This window comes from Scyliorhinus torazame, chromosome 8, assembly GCF_047496885.1.
Source record: "Scyliorhinus torazame isolate Kashiwa2021f chromosome 8, sScyTor2.1, whole genome shotgun sequence".
In the NCBI taxonomy this organism is placed as follows: Eukaryota; Metazoa; Chordata; class Chondrichthyes; order Carcharhiniformes; family Scyliorhinidae; genus Scyliorhinus; species Scyliorhinus torazame.
In genome coordinates this window covers 261,793,653-261,816,273 of record NC_092714.1, presented here as the reverse complement: position 1 = coordinate 261,816,273, position 22,621 = coordinate 261,793,653, and the positions used below count along the sequence as shown (strand labels likewise).

The following is a 22,621-nucleotide window of genomic DNA, read 5'->3' as shown; positions in this document are numbered from 1 at the left end:
GGAGGGAGATAGAGAACCTAGTGGAGTGGTGTAGCGACAACAATCTCTCCCTCAATGCCAGCAAAACCAAAGAGCTGGTAATTGACTTCAGGAAGCAAAGTACTGTACACACCCCTGTCAGCATCAACGGGGCCAAGGTGGAGATGGTTAGCAGTTTCAAATTCCTAGGGGTGCACATCTCCAAAAATCTGTCCTGGTCCACCCACGTCAACGCTACCACCAAGAAAGCACAACAGCGCCTATACTTCCTCAGGAAACTAAGGAAATTTGGCATGTCCACATTAACCCTTACCAACTTTTACAGATGCAGCATAGAAAGCATCCTATCTGGCTGCATCAAAGCCTGGTATGGCAACTGCTCGGCCCAGGACCGCAAGAAACTTCAGAGTCGTGAACACCACCCAGTCCATCACACGAACCTACCTCCCATCCATTAACTCCATCTACACCTCCCACTGCCTGGGGAAACGGACAGCATAATCAAAGACCCCGCCCACCCGACTTACTCACTCTTCCAACTTCTTCCATCGGGCAGGAGATACAGAAGTCTGAGAACAAGCACAAACAGACTCAAAAACAGCTTCTTCCCCGCTGTTACCAGACTCCTAAATGTCCGTCTTATGGACTGACCTCATTAACACTACACCCCTGTATGCTTCATCCGATGCCGGTGCTTATGTAGTTGCATTGTATACCTTGTGTTGCCCTATTATGTATTTTTTTTTCTTCCCTTTTCTTCCCATGTACTTAATGATCTGTTGAACTGCTCGCAGAAAAATACTTTTCACTGTATCTCAGTACACGTGACAATAAACAAATCAAACCCAATCCAATCCAAATTGCACACATAGTGGGCACCGTCTGAGACCACTCCAGATGTGATCTCACGTCCTGTACAGCTGAAGCATAACTTCCTTACTTTTATGTTCAATTCCCCCTCACAATAAATTATAACATTACATTAGCTTTCCTAATAATTTGCTGTACCTGCATATTAGTCTTTTGTGATTCATGCACTAGGACACCCAGATCCCTCAATCGCAGAGCTCTGCAATCTTTCAATAACAAGTTTATCTTTATTTTTCCTGCCAAAATGGATCATTTTGCATTAGCCCACATGAGAGAGGAGCCAGTCAAGTTAAATGATGTGCCTCAGGAAGAGAAGTTGAGGGGTGCTGAGTCTGTACAGGACGTAGCCGCTTGATAGGACAGGAATATTGAAGCAGGGCCTTTGAAGAATTTTGTGCAATACGTTCCACCTCAGGCTTTCGCCTGCCCCTTTACATTAAACAGGAAATTAGGAAACTTGTTAATTGAAAACTTGAAGAGACTCATTATAATTGTTAAATGAACAGAACTTTGCAGTTCAAAAGTTTAGCTCAATTTGTTTCTTGTTCACATTTTGCACAGCATATTTGTAATAAAAATGTGACAATTTATAAACGAGAGTGGAAAGATTTATTCAGAAATGTACATGTTCAAAAATGTACAAAAATGTTCAAAACTTATAAACATTAAGAAAGTTCAAAATTGAAATCACCCACAATTATTCAACAAGCTTCACAAAAGTGCATTAAATGAGTAATTATTCAAAGGTTTTGGAAAGTGCAAACAACTCTCTGATAACTCCATTGTTGGAAGACAAGGAGGGGAAGATAGAGAGGTAAGAGAGACCAGAAATAAATTCACTCCTCTTATGATTTTACATTATTCATTTAAAACAAATTTCAATCAATCAATTAATGAATAGTTTTTGAAATCACTATAAATACTGCTCAGATTAAAAATTAGTGCATTAATAAATTTAAATTGGAACTGATTGGTACATGAAGAGAAAAATATGTTTTTGATGTGGTGAGGAGCTGTCAATCATTTTTTTAAATTTAAATTTAGAGTGCCCAATCCATTTTTTCCAATTAAGGGCCAATTTGGCGTGGCCAATCCACCTACCCGGCACATCTTTGGGTCGTGGGGGCGAAACCCACGCACACACAGGGAGATTGTGCAAACTCCGCATGGACAGAGACCCAGAGCCGGGATCGAACCTGGGACCTCGGCGCCATGAGGCAGCAGTGCTAACCACTGAGCCACCATGCTGCCCTAGGAGCTGTCAATCATGACGGGGGGGGGGGGGTCCCTGATGGAGTGGGTCTCAGATGGGGGGGTTGGCTGGGTCACCCTCATGCATGCGTGCTGGGGGGGGGGGGGGGGTGCCCCTACTTGCAGGGAGGGGAGGCAGAATTGGCGTTCTGTGGGGGAGGGGAGCCTGCTGCTGGACCTCGGTATGGGGCCATCTGCACAAATTGGTGGCCCATTACTGGGATTCGTACGGAATCCGGTGAGCACTCCCCCATGCATAAATCAGAAAGGCAAAGGAGAGAGACTCGCATACCAGGCCCCACTCCTAGTGCCAACGGAGACCAGAAGCGATTCTCCGCTGGCGGGAGCACTTGGGCTTTGGAATGGAGAATCCAGGCCAATATTTCTTACCTCCGTATGCGTGAAACAAATGACTTGCCCTTTTTTCTATCTCTCACTGAGAAACAAACCCAGTGCAAAATCAGCGGTTCTTAATTTAGATTTATCATGAAAACCTGACCCTGAGTATACATAATGACGAATTATTGCAAATATCAGTTGATTCCACCTGTACAGTCTAGAAGGAATTCCAGTCGATGCAGAATGTTGCTCCAAACCCCTGAAAAGGTTTATTTGGTCAAACCTGGATTCTCATCAGCTCATGGTCATCTCACTGGTACAATTGTTATGGGCCAGGGTTTGGAGAATCCCAAAGTGTATCATGGAGTTCACCTGACCCACCCAATAGATTGTGGTATGGGGAGCACATGGCTCACTCTACAGGTGTGGTACAGCAGAAATGGACCAGTGGCTTTTAAAACAAAACAATGTTTATTCTATAAACTCAAGTTAACCTTTTTAAAACAAACAGTGAATATCTTAGCAACCAGTAAATCAAATACACCCCCCCCCCCCAAAGAATACAACACTAAGTAACCTGTATGCTGTCCTTTTACACCCAAAAGACTTAACAAACCTTCAAACAGGAGCACATTAGGTTTACATTGAATACTGAGAACATTTATAATTCTTCTGAATTCACCAAATGATCCATGGATAGTCTTTGGATGGCAGAGATCACAGCAGTGCAGCTTTTTTTAAATTTCAGTTTCAGCTCACTGAAAAGCACAGACACACCCCAAGCTCTTCTCAAATTGAAACTAAGGAGCAGAAGTAGAGCTCAGCTCCACCCACACTCTGACATCACACCAGTAACATGAGCAGCTCCATTTGTTAAAGGTACATTTCTTAAACGCCCATTTCTTAAAGGGCACTCTCACATGACACAACATGTAACTGCATCTAAAACGTCCCTGATCTCGGCAATGGAAAGATTTACCAGAATAATGCAGCTCCTACTAAACCTGGATTATCTTCAATCTAATGGCTGGCTAGGGTCGTCATTACTGGGCCATGTACTTGGTCACTGACTTCCCGCAGTCGCGTTCACAAAACTACAGGGAGCGGCCTCATTACTGGTTTCACCCGAATTACCTGAGCATTTATTAAAATTGAGAATTCATCTTGCATTCAAGTAGATAAAACTGGAATATAAACTGAAGGAATATAACGTTAAGCAATTACGGGGTCTCCAGCCGTGGTTCCCACTATTTTTGTGCAAAAACCTCCAGAGTGCAAAAAAAAAACTTTCAGGCGCGCCTCCTATTTTGTGCCATCAATTATAACAAAGATGAGTTGTGGAATGAAACCATGGCTTTAGTAAGCTAAACGAGAACCTGCTGGCAACTGATCCCGAACTGGGGCAGGGCCAGAGGTCGGCTACCTTTATACAGAGCCTGAGGGGAGGAGCCACAGGCGGAGCCAGCAGAGACAACAAACAATATATGCAATACAGTAACAGTGGTTTACCACAGGGGCCTTGGCGATGCCAACCGCCAAGCTGGAGGCGACAGTTAGTTTTGGCTCAATTACACAAATTGTGAACTATTATGAATCTTTTTTTGCAGCACACTGATTGAGAACCACTGGCCTTCACACAGTACTCGCCTTATTCCCTCACCAAGCACTAAACCATATATATATATATATATATAGAGAGAGAGAGAGGTTCATTTGCATAGATAGTACTTTTCTTATTTTTAAATGAGAAAACAAACATACAACATAAACAATCAGAGCTCTCTACGGTATTTTATTCTAAAAGCAATGAAAGGGAAATAATAGAGGTGCCCAAATGGCCCAAGCGGATATTGCACCATTGCAGGTCTCCCGGTTTATCACAGGAAATTCCCAGTTTCTCTGCTTGAAAGCTTCATCTTGGGTCTGTGACCACTGGCAACGCGACGGGGCTTGGGCTCCTCTTTCGGATCAGAATCGTTACCGTCACCGTCACTGTGGTTGCAAAACATCGTCCCCAGGAGCGATGTTGTCATCGCCCTGCAGCTAGGTAAGAAAGTGGAACTGTTAACAACTCTTCTTGAGAAGGGAGAATAATTACCATCTTCCTTACACTTGCCCCTAAAAATATCTTTGAATATTTTACAATTTATTCAGCCGTCCAGTGTGAGAACAACATCCAAGCTGACACTCTCCTCGCCAGCTGTGCCCCTTGGCACTGCCCCCTGATCAGGTCCACATTGGTCTAAACCTTTTGTAAACCCCAACAGTGTGCTATCACATGGGTGTTTGGGGGGGAGGGGGGGGGAGGGGGGGGGAGGGGGGGGGAGAGAAGAGGGTCGGCAGAATTCCCAATGTGGGGGGATATAATAGAGCGAGGAACCCGTAAGACATAGGAGCAGAATTAGGCCACTCGGCCCATCGAGTCTGCTCCGCCATTCAATCATGGCTGATATTTTCTCATCCCCATTCTCCTGCCTTCTCCCCATAATCCCTGGTCCCCTTATTAATCAATAACCTATCTATCTCTGTCTTGAAGACACTCTGTGATTTGGCCTCCACAGCCTTCTGCGGCAAAGTGTTCCACAGATTCACCACCCTCTGGCTGAAGAAATTCCTCGTCATCTCTGTTTTAAAGGATCGTCCCGTTAATGATGTGTAAATGTATAAGAATGAGGTTCCATCCTTTCACGGTGGCCACCCCATTACGTCATTGACAGGGAGTGGCGACAATCGAGCAGGGAAATCCTGCCGGTGTAAAAGCCGCTTTGGGACTCCCTCACAATTCTCTGCCCTCATTGGTTTTCCCACTGGCCGTAAACAGGGCGTAGCATCTCCTCACTGACTGCCATGTACTCTGTTCCCACACAGTTTGAAAATTTTTCAAGTGGAAGAGTCAATTCCTCTTGAAATAATAATGGACGTATTGAACACGGTAGCATTGTGGATAGCACAATTGCTTCACAGCTCCAGGGTCCCAGGTTCGATTCCGGCTTGGGTCACTGCCTGTGCGGAGTCTGCACATTCTCCCCGTGTGTGTGTGGGTTTCCTCCCACAGTCCAAAGATGTGCAGGTTAGGTAGATTGGCCATGATAAATTGCCCATAGTGTCCAAAATTGCCCTTAGTGTTGGGTGGGTTTACTGGGTAATGGGGATAGGGTGGAGGTGTGGACCTTGGGTCGGGTGCTCTTTCCAAGAGCTTTGCTGCTCTCACACTCTGCTCATCAGTCCTCTTGCAGTACACTTGGATCAGCTGCTCTGTAAACCTCTCCGGCAGCAACCGAGACACCTGAGTTCATAAAAGAGATAGTTGATATTCTCGCATATTAACAAACTGACTAAGGTAATCATTCTAGTGCAGTGGAGTGAGCTACAGTATCACAGTGAATTAACTGTAATATCCCACACAGGACCTACGGGGTGGAAATGATTATCTTCTCCATGGTCCTCGCAGAATACGAGTTCACCCGCAAGGAGCGGGGGTTCTCTATTAACCTCTGTATAAAAGGTCAGCCACTAAGGCACCAATCAGATTGGAACCTGGTAGAGATCTATCGGGCTGTGTATATATCATATATGTGTATATATTGTGAATAAATCTACGTTCTTTGTTTTGCTCGATTTGGACTCCCCGTGTCCTTATTAAACTGGCGACGAGGACTAAACTGGTTCACTGACGACGTTGCAACCTGCTCGGCTGAAGCCACCTCCGCGATTTTCTGGACCCAGGTTGGAAGAAATTGTTTCGCCATGCCTCTGGGCGGTTAGATGCATTTGACACTGGTGTTGAATACTGGAACCAGTATGCTGAAAGGATGCGTTACTTCTTCCGGGCCAACATCACGGAGAACGAACGCCAGACGGTCATATTGCTGACGGCCTGCGGAGCGGACACGTTCGAGGTGATTCGGAGTTTCTCGTATCCGGTGATGGCAGATTCACAATCGTTCGACCAACTCATGGCATTTGTGGCACAACACTTTAACCTGACCCCGCCTGTGATTGTCCAAAGATATTGGTTTAATGCAGCAGAGAGGTCCCCTGGTCAGTCCACCACCTAGTTCATATCGTGGCGACGGAAGATAGCTGAGTTTTGAGATTATGGAACTGCTTTATCCGATATGCTCCATGATCGTTTGGTCTGTGGTATAAATAAAGTCGAAACGTATAAAAAACGGTTGGATGAAAAATCCCTGACTTTTCAACAGGCACTGCAGATCTCATTGTCCTGAGAAAGCGCAGAACATGGCATCTACCAGATACAAGGAATGGAGGTGAATGTTTTGGGGCATCGACCCTCACATGGTATCCCCACGGCCAGGGCCGACCGCTGTAGCGACTCCAGCCTCTGGGCAAAGAGCCAGCCATCAAGATTTGGTTCATCCCCGGACTTGGCTGAAGGTGATTCCGGCCCCTGTGCGACATGTGGCTGTCAGTCTAGGCGTACTCGCAGGCAGCAGGAGGCCAGCGCTCCAGGCGTTCTGGTCGAGGCTAACATCAGCCGTGGGCCGGGATTTGCATCTGGATGACCAGAAGAGGCCATGGGTGAGGCTGAGATGCAGTTGAATTATTTGACAGCGCCCCGTGTGGCCCCTATTTGTGTCTTGATGTAGGTGAATGGCCATATGCTCCAAATGGAGTTGGATACGGGAGCTGCCTTTTCTCTGGTGACGCAGATAGAAAGGGATGGACACACTTTGACTTTGGCTGACAAGGCACTCATTTGGCCACTTATACAAGGGTCTGAATATTGTGGGGTCCATCCTTATTCCAGTAGTTTATGGGCGCCAATCAGTTCACCTTCCCCTCATTGTTGTGCAAGGACACAGCCCCAGCCTGTTAGGCCGCGATTGGCTACACCAGCTGTAGTTGGATTGGCAACATATCCTCCAAGTGGGTCCTGGCGGTCTGTGTGTGGTACTGAATAAGTTCCCCGAGGTTTTCCAGCCTGGCTCGGGTACCACTAAAGGAGCCGTGGCGAAAATCCAGGTGGACTAGGATCACGCCCAGCCAGTTCCATACTCTTTAGTGGAGAAAGTAGAGACCGAACTTCGTCGCTTGGAGAGTTTGGGCATCATTGCACCTGTGCGCTTCGCCAGTTGGGTGGTGCCTGTGGTCCCCGTAATGAAGCCGGATAAGACAGTCCGCTTCTGCAGAGACTATGAACTGATGGTGAACGTGACTTCAAGGTTAGACCATTGCCCTTTATCGCACATCGAAGATCTATGTGCTACATTGGCCGGTGGCTGCACATTTGCGAAATTGGATATGAGCACCAGTTATTTACAGCTGGAAATCCTGATAAATCATCATGTAAGTGCGTCACGATCAATATACACCAGGGACTCTCAGAGTACACCCAGCTTCCGTTTGTAGTATCCTCAGTGTGCGCAATCTTCCAGCGCATCATGGAAAACATCCTGCACATATTGCCGCACACTGCTGTTTATTTAGACAACGGCTAGTCACAGGGACCACAGACCAGGGGCATTTACAGAACTTTGAAGCGCCTGAAGAGTGTGTTTCACACAAAATAACTTGTCTGTTTGGGGTATTGGGTAGACCAAGATGGCCTGCACCTGGTCGCTGAGAAAATGCGAGCCATCAAGATAGCCCCCACCCCTTGAGATGTCACAGAGCTTCGCTCTTGTCTTGGACTGGTCAATTGCTATGGCTGATTCATTCCTAATTTGGCAACAGTTCTGGCCACTCTTCACTTGCTCCTTGAGAAGCACCAGCCTTGGGAATGGAACAAGGCCCAAGATCAGGTCTTTAAGAAAGTGATATGATGTTAGTTTTCTTTGGAGGTGTTGGCGCATTTCAACCCTCAAAACCATTGTACGTTACGTGCAATGCATTGCCGTATGAAATTGGGGCAGTTCTGTCTCATCGGATGAATGGTGGCCGTGAACATCCGATCTCCTTTGCCTCCCAGATGCTGGCCTGTGGCTGAGAGAAAATATGCCCAAATTGAAAAAGAAGATCTGGTGGTCATATTTGGTGTAAAGTGGTTTCATCAGTACGTCTATGGCACCATTTATTTATTGTCATGGATCACAATCCTTTGATGGGCCTCTTCCGTGAAGACAATGCAATCCCGCCAATTGTGTCCGCAAGGATTCAGCGATGGGACTTGTTATTGGCTGCTTACGAATACTCTTTCGAGCACCACCCAGGGACCCAGACTGTGCATGCTGATGCGTTGAGCCCTCACCCTTTGCAGGCCAAATTCACAAACCCCCCTACAGAGGACGAAGGGGTCGCTGTCCTAAATTTTATGGACTCCTTGCCCGTCACTGCATCGTGTATTCATGACTGGACACAAATCGACCCCCTACTTCCCAAAGTGCGGGGTCTGGTGCTATACGGTGCCCAGCATCAGCTACCAGGGGACTTTCTCTTCCAAGTTCTCGGAGTTAACAGTGGAAGACGGTATCCTCCTGTGGGGCATGTGGGTCGTTGTTCTGGCGAAGGGCCAGGCAGTCGTGTTGAACGACCTTCACAACGGGCACCCCAGAGTGTCCAAAATGAAAATGCTGGCGAGATGGTATGTCTGGTGGCCGGTTTGGACACAGATATCGAGACGTTGGCCCAACAGTGCTCAATATGTCAAGAGCACTAGAAGCTTCCCGCGGTGGCATCCCTACACCCTTGGGAGTGGCCGGGGCACCCTTTGGCTCGCATACACACCAATTTCGCAGGTCCATTCCAAGGTTGGATTTTCCCGTCCAGGTGGGTGCCCACTCCAAGTGGCAAGAAGTCCACAGGATGGCAACGATTAACTCCAGGGCGACTGTTGTGCAACTGCACACTTCTTTTTCCACCAATGAAATCCCTGAGGTGCTCCTAACGGATAATGGGGCCTCTTTCATGAGCGAAGAGTTTGCTGCTTTTGTGAAGATAAACGGGGTTTTCCACATCCACACTGCCCTATACCATCCAGCATTAAATCGCTTGGCAGAGACGGCCGTGCAGATGGTTAAACAGGGGCTAAAGAAACAGACTTCTGGCCCAATTGACACCAGGCTGAGATTGAATCTCCCGGACATCACCATAACCAAGATTCGCAGTTCACCGTCGACCTCTCCTGACGACGTGCTGTTCGTTCGTAACTTCAATGAAGGAGTTCGTTGGCTCTCTTAATAAGTCTGAGTCCGGGGGCAACTGATGAGACGGCATTTTGATTACATTCGCACGTGGAGGTTGCCCCCTCGTGAGATTCCTCAAACAGACTTTGATGGGGGGGGGTGAGGAAAGTAATATCCTGTCCGGGGCCTACAGGGTGGGTATGATTATCTTCCCTATGATCCTCGCAGAACGAGCTCCCCACTAGGGGCGAGGGATCTCTAGTAACCATTGCAGAAGGTTGGAGGTGGGGTCATCTCAGCGATTTATGGGAGGATTTTGGAGAAGGATAAGGGGCGTCATTCTCCGCCGGCGGGAGTCTCCGTTTTGCCGGCGCCCGGGGGTTTCCCGACGGCGTGGGGCTGCCCCACAATGGGAAACCCCATTGACCGGCCGGTGTTACGTAGACTCCCGCCGGCCGGTCGGAGCAGAAATGTGGCGGGGCGGGTAGGAGAATTTCGCCCATGGTGTCTATGGAGGAGGTTAAGGCCAAGTAGGAGGAGGAGTTGGAGATGGCACTGGAGGAGGGACAGTGATGTGAGGTGCTGCGGAGCATGAATGCCTCAACCTCGTGCGTGAGACTGGGGTTGATCAGTTGAAGGTGGTGTACAGGGCGCATTTGACAAAGTCAAGGATGAGCCGGCTGTTTGAAGGGGTAGAGGATACTTGTGAACAGTTCCAACTGTGCACATGCTCTGGTCCTGCCCAAAGCTAGAGACATTTTGGGGGTTGTTTTTCAGCACCATGTAGGTGATCCTGCATGTGGATTTGTAGCCGGGTGCCATGGGGACCACATTCGGGGTGTCGGAGCTGCCGGAATTGCAGACGGGAGCAGGGGCAGGTGTTTTAGCCTACGCCTCATTGATTGCTCGCAGGTGAGTTCTGTTGGAGTGGAGGTCAACTTCTCCACCTTGTGCCTCGGCCTGGCTACAGGAATCTAACTGAGTTTTTACATCTTGAGAAGATGAAATTTGCCCTAAGGGGGGCAGATTAGGGTTCCATAAGAGATGAGGTTTATTTATTTTGCATTTCGGTGAGCTAGTTACCGTCCACTGTTAAGTGGGGGGGGGGGGTGTTGGTGCAGGGTTTTATTGTATTTAGGGGTGTAATATTTTTGTCTTGTTTTCCTTTATAAAATGTTAAAATGCTAAAAGTTTTAATGAAATACTTTTTAAAAACCATTGCGTTGAAGGTCGGCCAGTGAGGCACTGACCAGATTGGAACCCGGTGGTTTTCCGGGTTGTGTACATATCGTATTGTGAATAATTCTATGTTCTTTATATTACTTGGTTGGCCGCGTCCTTATTAAATTAACAATTTGTTAACTTTCTGATTTGAGAAGCCACATAACACCGGAAGAAGCAGAGGCTGATGAGGAGAAAATCAAGAAGAGGAACATCCTCAAAATGGCCACTCCCTAGGAGCACGAGGAGTCAGCCACTTCCCTGATGGCAGAAAGATTTTAAAGCTACTTTAAAAATAGGATTGCGTGAGGGGTGCGTGGTGGCGCTGTGGGTTAGCACTGCTGCCTCACGCCGCCGAGGTCCCAGGTTCGATCCCAGCCCCGGGTCACTGTCCGTGTGGAGTTTGCACATTCTCCCTGCGCCTCCGTGGGTTTCGCCCCCACAGCACAAAGATATGCAGGCTGGGTGGATTGGCCACGCTGAATTGCCCCTTAATTGGAAAAATTAAAACAGGATTTATTCCAGAAAGTAGTTATATATTTTTATGGGTGGCATGGTGGTGCAGTGGTGAGCACTGCTCTCTCACGCCGCCGAGGTCCCAGGTTCAATCCCAGCCCCGGGTCACTGTCCGTGTGGAGTTTGAACATTCTCCAAGTGTTTGTGTGGGTCTCACCCCAACCAACCAAAGATGTGTAGAGTAGGTGGACTGGCCACGCTAAATGCCCCTTAATTGGAAAAAAAGAATTTGGTACTTTAAAGTTACAAAAATAGGATTGTGTTGCTTTAGATGTTGAATTTACCTGGCCTTTCTCGATTTGGACTGCCTGGTTGGGGGAGTCCTTGCGATAGAACCAGGCCTCGTCAATGGGATTTTTCCCCTTCATTCCGTAGTTCAAAGAAACAACCTAAATAAGCAGAACCAGGGGCGAAATTCTCCCCCAACAGCGCGATGTCCGCCGACTGGCGCCAGACACGGCGCCAATCAGACGAGCATCGCGCCGGCCCAAAGGTGCGGAATCGGCGCGAGCGGCAATTCTCCGGCCCAGATGGGCCGAGCAGCCGCTACGACACGACAGGTTCCCGCCGGCGCCGTCCACCCCTGGTCGCTGCCGGCGGGAATTCTGCGGGAATGCTGGGGGGGCGGCCTGTGGGGGAGGGGGGGGAAGAGATTGACTCCTTCACCGGGGGGGGGGCCTCCAATGGGGTCTGGCCCGCGATCGGGGCCCGCCAATTGGCAGGCCGGCCACTCCCCCCCACCCCCACCCCCCCCCGGGCCTACCTCCTTCCACGTGCGGCCCCAGAACACCGGCACCATCTTGGTGAGGGACCGGTGCGCGTAAGAAGTTCCCCGCACATGCACAGGTGGCACGGCCCACTGCGCATGTGCAGGATTGGGCTGCCCCCAACTGTGCAGGATTGGGCTGCCCCCAACTGCGCATGCGCGGGCTGGCGTGGCGCCATATTGCCATTTGGCGGCGCATAAGGACGCTGGAGTGGCGTGAATGGCTCCAACGCCGTGCAGGCCCCCTATGGGGGCCGGAATAGGTTGTGCCCGGGCCCTGTTCGCGCCGTCGTGAAACGCGATGGCATTCACGACGGTGCGGGCACTTAGTCCGCTCCGCGGAGAATCGCCCCCGATGTTTTCCCTGAGAGGAAATATTGGTGATGTGAGTTAGAAATGTATCCTGTTCCCTGTTTTTCAGAATAATTGTGATCAAAGCAAATAAGGGACAAAGGATGATGTATATTTAGATGTGCAGGGCAAGGCCAGAATCTCAAACGAGTACATTATATTCATATTTATGGGCGGTGCAGTGGCACAGTGGTTAGCACTGCTGCCTACGGTGTTGAGTACCCGGGTCCTGGCTCCGGGTCACTATCTGTGTGCAGTTTGCACATTCTCCCCATGTCGGCATGTGTTTCACCCCCATTATCCAAAGATGTTTTGCACTGAGTGCTGAATTTGGTGCATTTGAGTGCTACAGTGAGAGTTTGGTGACTGAGGGAGTATAAGGCTTCATTTTTTAACTAAAGTCCAGTCTTTCTTGTATTTAGTTAATTAACTTAAAAGTTGCTGTTTGGTTTAGAAGAAGGTGAATTTTCAATCAGCTGTACACAAAGCTTCTACTTGTAGGCACTTGCAGCTGGAGCTTGTTAATTAGTTAATTGAATTAGGCCAGTTTTCAGAGGCTAGATTCACAGTATAAAAGTGATCCCCTACAGTGCAGACTTTGTTTGCACTGAGTACTGAATTTGGTGCATTTGAGTGCTATAGTGAGAGTTTGGTGACTGAGGGAGTGCTGAATTTGGTGCATTTGAGTGCTATAGTGAGGATAGGGTGGGGATAGGATGGATGTGTGGACCTTGGGTCGGGTGCTCTTTCCAAGAGCCGGTGCAGACTCCATGGGCTGAATGGCCTCCTTCTGCACTGTAACTTCTATGAACAACTGAGCGACGGTTGAAGAAGATTCCCTCTGCAGACTATGTATAACAAAATTGTCGATGCATTGTGCATCCCTCTTTCTACCCACGCCCCAACCCTTTCCATCATTGGCAACTATGACTTTAGTCCTTTGATCTGAAGTACAAGCCCACCTGCCTCACCATCTCCCATTTCTTCAAACAACACTCAAGAGTTTTTGGTCATCCATCACAAGAAAGCATTCCTTGGTTTGGTTTGTATTGTTTTCTGCATATATTCCTTGAAAAGAACCTTGGGCTGTTAATCAATGTTAAAGCTGCAGGTTAAATGTGAACTGTTGTTGTTGAGTGAACTTCCTTCATTGGCATAATTGTTTCTGCCACAGTTTAACGCCATCCGACACATTAGCATCAGCATTAAGTATCTGGACTGAGACTCGAACACATAACCCTCTGACTCTCAGCTCTCATCAGATTAATAACAGAAGTATTGCATAGTAGTGAGCAAATAGTGGACAAATCCATTACAGGCCAACCTCTTGTAACTACTACAGTGAGATTCAATAGTAACAACACAAACATGCAACACGAACATGGAACAAATACAACATTGCATTGTGGTCCTCCACCCTCACCTCGGGTGTAGTGAATACCCTGTTGATGCACCACTGAGCATAGTTCAGCTTGGCTGCTTCCACACTCTGCTCATCAGTCCTCTTGCAGTACACTTGGATCAGCTGCTCTGTAAAGCTCTCCGGCAGCAACTGAGACACCTGAGTTCATAAAAGAGATAGTTGATATTCTCGCATATTAACAAACTGACTAAGGTAATCATTCTAGTGCAGTGGAGTGAGCTACAATATCACAGTGAATTAACTGTAATATCCCACACAGGACCTACGGGGTGGAAATGATTATCTTCTCCATGGTCCTCGCAGAATACGAGTTCACCCGCAAGGAGCGGGGGTTCTCTATTAACCTCTGTATAAAAGGTCAGCCACTAAGGCACCAATCAGATTGGAACCTGGTAGAGATCTATCGGGCTGTGTATATATCATTTATGTGTATATATTGTGAATAAATCTACGTTCTTTGTTTTGCTCGATTTGGACTCCCCGTGTCCTTATTAAACTGGCGACGAGGACTAAACTGGTTCACTGACGACGTTGCAACCTGCTCGGCTGAAGCCACCTCCGCGATTTTCTGGACCCAGGTTGGAAGAAATTGTTTCGCCATGCCTCTGGGCGGTTAGATGCATTTGACACTGGTGTTGAATACTGGAACCAGTATGCTGAAAGGATGCGTTACTTCTTCCGGGCCAACATCACGGAGAACGAACGCCAGACGGTCATATTGCTGACGGCCTGCGGAGCGGACACGTTCGAGGTGATTCGGAGTTTCCCGTATCCGGTGATGGCAGATTCACAATCGTTCGACCAACTCATGGCATTTGTGGCACAACACTTTAACCTGACCCCGCCTGTGATTGTCCAAAGATATTGGTTTAATGCAGCAGAGAGGTCCCCTGGTCAGTCCACCACCTAGTTCGTATTGCGGCGACGGAAGATAGCTGAGTTTTGAGATTATGGAACTGCTTTATCCGATATGCTCCGTGATCGTTTGGTCTGTGGTATAAATAAAGTCGAAACGTATAAAAAACGGTTGGATGAAAAATCCCTGACTTTTCAACAGGCACTGCAGATCTCATTGTCCTGAGAAAGCGCAGAACATGGCATCTACCAGATACAAGGAATGGAGGTGAATGTTTTGGGGCATCGACCCTCACATGGTATCCCCACGGCCAGGGCCGACCGCTGTAGCGAATCCAGCCTCTGGGCAAAGAGCCAGCCATCAAGATTTGGTTCATCCCCGGACTTGGCTGAAGGTGATTCCGGCCCCTGTGCGACATGTGGCTGTCAGTCTAGGCGTACTCGCAGGCAGCAGGAGGCCAGCGCTCCAGGCGTTCTGGTCGAGGCTAACATCAGCCGTGGGCCGGGCTTTGCATCTGGATGACCAGAAGAGGCCATGGGTGAGGCTGAGATGCAGTTGAATTATTTGACAGCGCCCCGTGTGGCCCCTATTTGTGCCTTGATATACATGAATGGCCATATGCTCCAAATGGAGTTGGATACGGGAGCTGCCTTTTCTCTGGTGACGCAGATAGAAAGGGATGGACACACTTTGACTTTGGCTGACAAGGCACTCATTTGGCCACTTATACAAGGGTCTGAATATTGTGGGGTCCATCCTTATTCCAGTAGTTTATGGGCGCCAATCAGTTCACCTTCCCCTCATTGTTGTGCAAGGACACAGCCCCAGCCTGTTAGGCCGCGATTGGCTACACCAGCTGTAGTTGGATTGGCAACATATCCTCCAAGTGGGTCCTGGCGGTCTGTGTGTGGTACTGAATAAGTTCCCCGAGGTTTTCCAGCCTGGCTCGGGTACCACTAAAGGAGCCGTGGCGAAAATCCAGGTGGACTAGAATCGCGCCCAGCCAGTTCCATACTCTTTAGTGGAGAAAGTAGAGACCGAACTTCGTCGCTTGGAGAGTTTGGGCATCATTGCACCTGTGCGCTTCGCCAGTTGGGTGGTGCCTGTGGTCCCCGTAATGAAGCCGGATAAGACAGTCCGCTTCTGCAGAGACTATGAACTGATGGTGAACGTGACTTCAAGGTTAGACCATTGCCCTTTATCGCACATCGAAGATCTATGTGCTACATTGGCCGGTGGCTGCACATTTGCGAAATTGGATATGAGCACCAGTTATTTACAGCTGGAAATCCTGATAAATCATCATGTAAGTGCGTCACGATCAATATACACAAGGGACTCTCAGAGTACACCCAGCTTCCGTTTGGAGTATCCTCAGTGTGCGCAATCTTCCAGCACGTCATGGAAAACATCCTGCACATATTGCCGCACACTGCTGTTTATTTAGACAACGGCTAGTCACAGGGACCACAGACCAGGGGAATTTACAGAACTTTGAAGCGCCTGAAGAGTGTGTTTCACACAAAATAACTTGTCTGTTTGGGGTATTGGGTAGACCAAGACGGCCTGCACCTGGTCGCTGAGAAAATGCGAGCCATCAAGATAGCCCCCACCCCTTGAGATGTCACAGAGCTTCGCTCTTGTCTTGGACTGGTCAATTGCTATGGCTGATCCATTCCTAATTTGGCAACAGTCCTGGCCACTCTTCACTTGCTCCTTGAGAAGCACCAGCCTTGGGAATGGAACAAGGCCCAAGTTGAGGTCTTTAAGAAAGTGATATGATGTTAGTTTTCTTTGGAGGTTTTGGCGCATTTCAACCCTCAAAACCATTGTACGTTACGTGCAATGCATTGCCGTATGAAATTGGGGCAGTCCTGTCTCATCGAATGAATGGTGGCCGTGAACGTCCGATCTCCTTTGCCTCCCAGACGCTGGCCTGTGGCTGAGAGAAAATATGCCCAAATTGAAAAAGAAGCTCTGGTGGTCATATTTGGTGTAAAGTGGTTTCATCAGTACGTCTTTGGCACCATTTATTTATTGTCATCCACTGATGGGCCTCTTCCGTGAAGACAATGCAATCCCGCCAATTGTGTCCGCAAGGATTCAGCGATGGGACTTGTTATTGGCTGCTTACGGATACTCTTTCGAGCACCACCCAGGGACCCAGACTGTGCATGCTGATGCGTTGAAGCCTCACCCTTTGCAGGCCAAATTCACAAACCCCCCCTACGGCGGACGAAGGGGTCGCTGTCCTAAATTTTATGGACTCCTTGCCCGTCACTGCATCGTGTATTCATGACTGGACACAAATTGAACCCCTACTTCCCAAAGTGCGGGGTCTGGTGCTATACGGTTGCCAGCATCAGCTACCAGGGGACTTTCTCTTCCAAGTTCTCGGAGTTAACAGTGGAAGACGGTATCCTCCTGTGGGGCATGTGGGTCGTTGTTCTGGCGAAGGGCCAGGCAGTCGTGTTGAACGACCTTCACAACGGGCACCCCAGAGTGTCCAAAATGAAAATGCTGGCGAGATGGTATGTCTGGTGGCCGGTTTGGACACAGATCTCGAGACGTTGGCCCAACAGTGCTCAATATGTCAAGAGCACTAGAAGCTTCCCGCGGTGGCATCCCTACACCCTTGGGAGTGGCCGGGGCACCTTTTGGCTCGCATACACACCAATTTTGCAGGTCCATCCCAAGGTTGGATTTTCCCGTCCAGGTGGGTGCCCACTCCAAGTGGCAAGAAGTCCACAGGATGGCAACGATTACCTCCAGGGCGACTGTTGTGCAACTGCACACTTCTTTTTCCACCAATGAAATCCCTGAGGTGCTCCTAACGGATAATGGGGCCTCTTTCATGAGCGAAGAGTTTGCTGCTTTTGTGAAGATAAACGGGGTTCTCCACATCCGCACTGCCCTACACCATCCAGCATTGAATCGCTTAGCAGAGAGGGCCGTGCAGATGGTTAAACAGGGGCTGAAGAAACAGACTTCTGGCGCAATGGACACCAGGCTGAGATTGAATCTCCCGGACATCACCATAACCAAGATTTGCAGTTCACCGTCGACCTCTCCTGACAACGTGCTGTTCGTTCGTAACTTCAATGAAGGAGTTTGTTGGCTCTCTTAATAAGTCTGAGTCCGGGGACAACTGATGAGACGGCATTTTGATTACATTCGCACGTGGAGGTTGCCCCCTCGTGAGATTCCTCAAACAGACTTTGGGGGGGGGGGGGGGGGGGGGGGGGGAGGAAAGTAATATCCTGTCCGGGACCTACAGGGTGGGAATGATTATCTTCCCTATGATCCTCGCAGAATGAGCTCCCCACTAGGGGCGGGGGATCTCTAGTAACCATTGCAGAAGGTTGGAGGTGGGGTCATCTCAGCGATTTATGGGAGGATTTTGGAGAAGGATAAGGTGTCTATGGAGGAGGTTAAGGCCAAGTAGGAGGAGGAGTTGGAGATGGCACTGGAGGAGGGACAGTGATGTGAGGTGCTGCGGAGCATGAATGCCTCAACCTCGTGCGTGAGACTGGGGTTGATCAGTTGAAGGTGGTGTACAGGGCGCATTTGACAAAGTCAAGGATGAGCCGGCTGTTTGAAGGGGTAGAGGATACTTGTGAACAGTTCCAACTGTGCACATGTTCTGGTCCTGCCCGAAGCTAGAGACATTTTGGGGGTTGTTTTTCAGCACCATGTAGGTGATCCTGCATGTGGATTTGTAGCCGGGTGCCATGGGGACCACATTCGGGGTGTCGGAGCTGCCAGAATTGCAGACGGGAGCAGGGGCAGGTGTTTTAGCCTACGCCTCATTGATTGCTCGCAGGTGAGTTCTGTTGGGGTGGAGGTCAACTTCTCCACCTTGTGCCTCGGCCTGGCTACGGGAATCTAATTGAGTTTTTACATCTTGAGAAGATGAAATTTGCCCTAAGGGGGGCAGATGAGGGTTCCATAAGAGATGAGGTTTATTTATTTTGCATTTCGGTGAGCTAGTTACCATCCACTGTTAAGGGGGGGGGTGTTGGTGCAGGGTTTTATTGTATTTAGGGGTGTAATATTTTTGTCTTGTTTTCCTTTATAAAATGTTAAAATGCTAAAAGTTTTAATAAAATACTTTTTAAAAACCATTGCGTTGAAGGTCGGCCAGTGAGGCACTGACCAGATTGGAACCCGGTGGTTTTCCGGGTTGTGTACATATCGTATTGTGAATAAATCTATGTTCTTTATATTACTTGGTTGGCCGCGTCCTTATTAAATTAACAATTTGTTAACTTTCTGATTTGAGAAGCCACATAACACCGGAAGAAGCAGAGGCTGGTAAGGAGAAAATCAAGAAGAGGAACATCCTCAAAATGGCCACTCCCTAGGAGCACGAGGAGTCAGCCACTCCCCTGATGGCAGAAAGATTTTAAAGCTACTTTAAAAATAGGATTGCGTGAGGGGTGCGTGGTGGCGCTGTGGGTTAGCACTGCTGCCTCACGCCGCCGAGGTCCCAGGTTCGATCCCAGCCCCGGGTCACTGTCCGTGTGGAGTTTGCACATTCTCCCTGCGCCTCCGTGGGTTTCGCCCCCACAGCACAAAGATATGCAGGCTGGGTGGATTGGCCACGCTGAATTGCCCCTTAATTGGAAAAATTAAAACAGGATTTATTCCTGAAAGTAGTTATATATTTTTATGGGTGGCATGGTGGTGCAGTGGTGAGCACTGCTCTCTCACGCCGCCGAGGTCCCAGGTTCGATCCCAGCCCCGGGTCACTGTCCGTGTGGAGTTTGAACATTCTCCAAGTGTTTGTGTGGGTCTCACCCCAACCAACCAAAGATGTGTAGAGTAGGTGGACTGGCCACGCTAAATGCCCCTTAATTGGAAAAAAAGAATTTGGTACTTTAAAGTTACAAAAATAGGATTGTGTTGCTTTAGATGTTGAATTTACCTGGCCTTTCTCGATTTGGACTGCCTGGTTGGGGGAGTCCTTGCGATAGAACCAGGCCTCGTCAATGGGATTTTTCCCCTTCATTCCGTAGTTCAAAGAAACAACCTAAATAAGCAGAACCAGGGGCGAAATTCTCCCCCAACAGCGCGATGTCCGCCGACTGGCGCCAGACACGGCGCCAATCAGACGAGCATCGCGCCGGCCCAAAGGTGCGGAATCGGCGCGAGCGGCAATTCTCCGGCCCAGATGGGCCGAGCAGCCGCTACGACACGACAGGTTCCCGCCGGCGCCGTCCACCCCTGGTCGCTGCCGGCGGGAATTCTGCGGGAATGCTGGGGGGGCGGCCTGTGGGGGGGGGGGGGGGGGAAGAGATTGACTCCTTCACCGGGGGGGGGGGCCTCCAATGGGGTCTGGCCCGCGATCGGGGCCCGCCAGTCAGCGGGCCGGCCACTCCACCCCCGGGCCTACCTCCTTCCGCGTGCGGCCCCAGAACACCGGCACCATCTTGGTGAGGGGCCGGTGCGCGTAAGAAGTTCCCCGCACATGCACAGGTGGCACGGCCCACTGCGCATGTGCAGGATTGGGCTGCCCCCAACTGTGCAGGATTGGGCTGCCCCCAACTGCGCATGCGCGGGTTGGCGTGGCGCCATATTGCCATTTGGCAGCGCATAAGGACGCTGGAGTGGCGTGAATGGCTCCAACGCCGTGCAGGCCCCCTATGGGGGCCGGAATAGGTTGTGCCCGGGCCCTGTTCGCGCCGTCGTGAAACGCGATGGCGTTCACGACGGTGCGGGCACTTAGTCCGCTCCGCGGAGAATCGCCCCCGATGTTTTCCCTGAGAGGAAATATTGGTGATGTGAGTTAGAAATGTACCCTGTTCCCTGTTTTTCAGAATAATTGTGATCAAAGCAAATAAGGGACAAAGGATGATGTATATTTAGATGTGCAGGGCAAGGCCAGAATCTCAAACGAGTACATTATATTCATATTTATGGGCGGTGCAGTGGCACAGTGGTTAGCACTGCTGCCTACGGTGTTGAGTACCCGGGTCCTGGCTCCGGGTCACTATCTGTGTGCAGTTTGCACATTCTCCCCATGTCGGCATGTGTTTCACCCCCATTATCCAAAGATGTTTTGCACTGAGTGCTGAATTTGGTGCATTTGAGTGCTACAGTGAGAGTTTGGTGACTGAGGGAGTATAAGGCTTCATTTTTTAACTAAAGTCCAGTCTTTCTTGTATTTAGTTAATTAACTTAAAAGTTGCTGTTTGGTTTAGAAGAAGGTGAATTTTCAATCAGCTGTACACAAAGCTTCTACTTGTAGGCACTTGCAGCTGGAGCTTGTTAATTAGTTAATTGAATTAGGCCAGTTTTCAGAGGCTAGATTCACAGTATAAAAGTGATCCCCTACAGTGCAGACTTTGTTTGCACTGAGTACTGAATTTGGTGCATTTGAGTGCTATAGTGAGAGTTTGGTGACTGAGGGAGTGCTGAATTTGGTGCATTTGAGTGCAATAGTGAGGATAGGGTGGGGATAGGATGGATGTGTGGACCTTGGGTCGGGTGCTCTTTCCAAGAGCCGGTGCAGACTCCATGGGCTGAATGGCCTCCTTCTGCACTGTAACTTCTATGAACAACTGAGCGACGGTTGAAGAAGATTCCCTCTGCAGACTATGTATAACAAAATTGTCGATGCATTGTGCATCCCTCTTTCTACCCACGCCCCAACCCTTTCCATCATTGGCAACTATGACTTTAGTCCTTTGATCTGAAGTACAAGCCCACCTGCCTCACCATCTCCCATTTCTTCAAACAACACTCAAGAGTTTTTGGTCATCCATCACAAGAAAGCATTCCTTGGTTTGGTTTGTATTGTTTTCTGCATATATTCCTTGAAAAGAACCTTGGGCTGTTAATCAATGTTAAAGCTGCAGGATAAATGTGAACTGTTGTTGTTGAGTGAACTTCCTTCATTGGCATAATTGTTTCTGCCACAGTTTAACGCCATCCGACACATTAGCATCAGCATTAAGTATCTGGACTGAGACTCGAACACATAACCCTCTGACTCTCAGCTCTCATCAGATTAATAACAGAAGTATTGCATAGTAGTGAGCAAATAGTGGACAAATCCATTACAGGCCAACCTCTTGTAACTACTACAGTGAGATTCAATAGTAACAACACAAACATGCAACACGAACATGGAACAAATACAACATTGCATTGTGGTCCTCCACCCTCACCTCGGGTGTAGTGAATACCCTGTTGATGCACCACTGAGCATAGTTCAGCTTGGCTGCTTCCACACTCTGCTCATCAGTCCTCTTGCAGTACACTTGGATCAGCTGCTCTGTAAAGCTCTCCGGCAGCAACTGAGACACCTGAGTTCATAAAAGAGATAGTTGATATTCTCGCATATTAACAAACTGACTAAGGTAATCATTCTAGTGCAGTGGAGTGAGCTACAATATCACAGTGAATTAACTGTAATATCCCACACAGGACCTACGGGGGGGAAATGATTATCTTCTCCATGGTCCTCGCAGAATACGAGTTCACCCGCAAGGTTAGGGGGTTCTCTATTAACCTCTGTATAAAAGGTCAGCCACTAAGGCACCAATCAGATTGGAACCTGGTAGAGATCTATCGGGCTGTGTATATATCATTTATGTGTATATATTGTGAATAAATCTACGTTCTTTGTTTTGCTCGATTTGGACTCCCCGTGTCCTTATTAAACTGGCGACGAGGACTAAACTGGTTCACTGACGACGTTGCAACCGGCTCGGCTGAAGCCACCTCCGCGATTTTCTGGACCCAGGTTGGAAGAAATTGTTTCGCCATGCCTCTGGGCGGTTAGATGCATTTGACACTGGTGTTGAATACTGGAACCAGTATGCTGAAAGGATGCGTTACTTCTTCCGGGCCAACATCACGGAGAACGAACGCCAGACGGTCATATTGCTGACGGCCTGCGGAGCGGACACGTTCGAGGTGATTCGGAGTTTCCCGTATCCGGTGATGGCAGATTCACA

General features: G+C 48.9%; 1 protein-coding gene across 1 annotated transcript in view; it reads right to left on the bottom strand.

Annotated features, from left to right (window-relative positions):
• Nucleotides 1-4,341: 4,341 nt before the first annotated feature.
• Nucleotides 4,342-22,621, bottom strand: part of LOC140428584 (deoxynucleoside triphosphate triphosphohydrolase SAMHD1-like) — a 119,404-nt gene continuing 101,124 nt past the window's right edge. The window contains exons 16-18 of the mRNA XM_072515222.1: nt 21,830-21,967; nt 13,802-13,939; nt 4,342-5,725 (exon numbers count right to left, since the gene is read on the bottom strand). Of these exons, the coding sequence (XP_072371323.1) occupies nt 5,333-5,725; nt 13,802-13,939; nt 21,830-21,967 (669 nt within the window). The 3' untranslated portion in view covers nt 4,342-5,332. The remainder of the gene's footprint in view (nt 5,726-13,801; nt 13,940-21,829; nt 21,968-22,621) is intronic.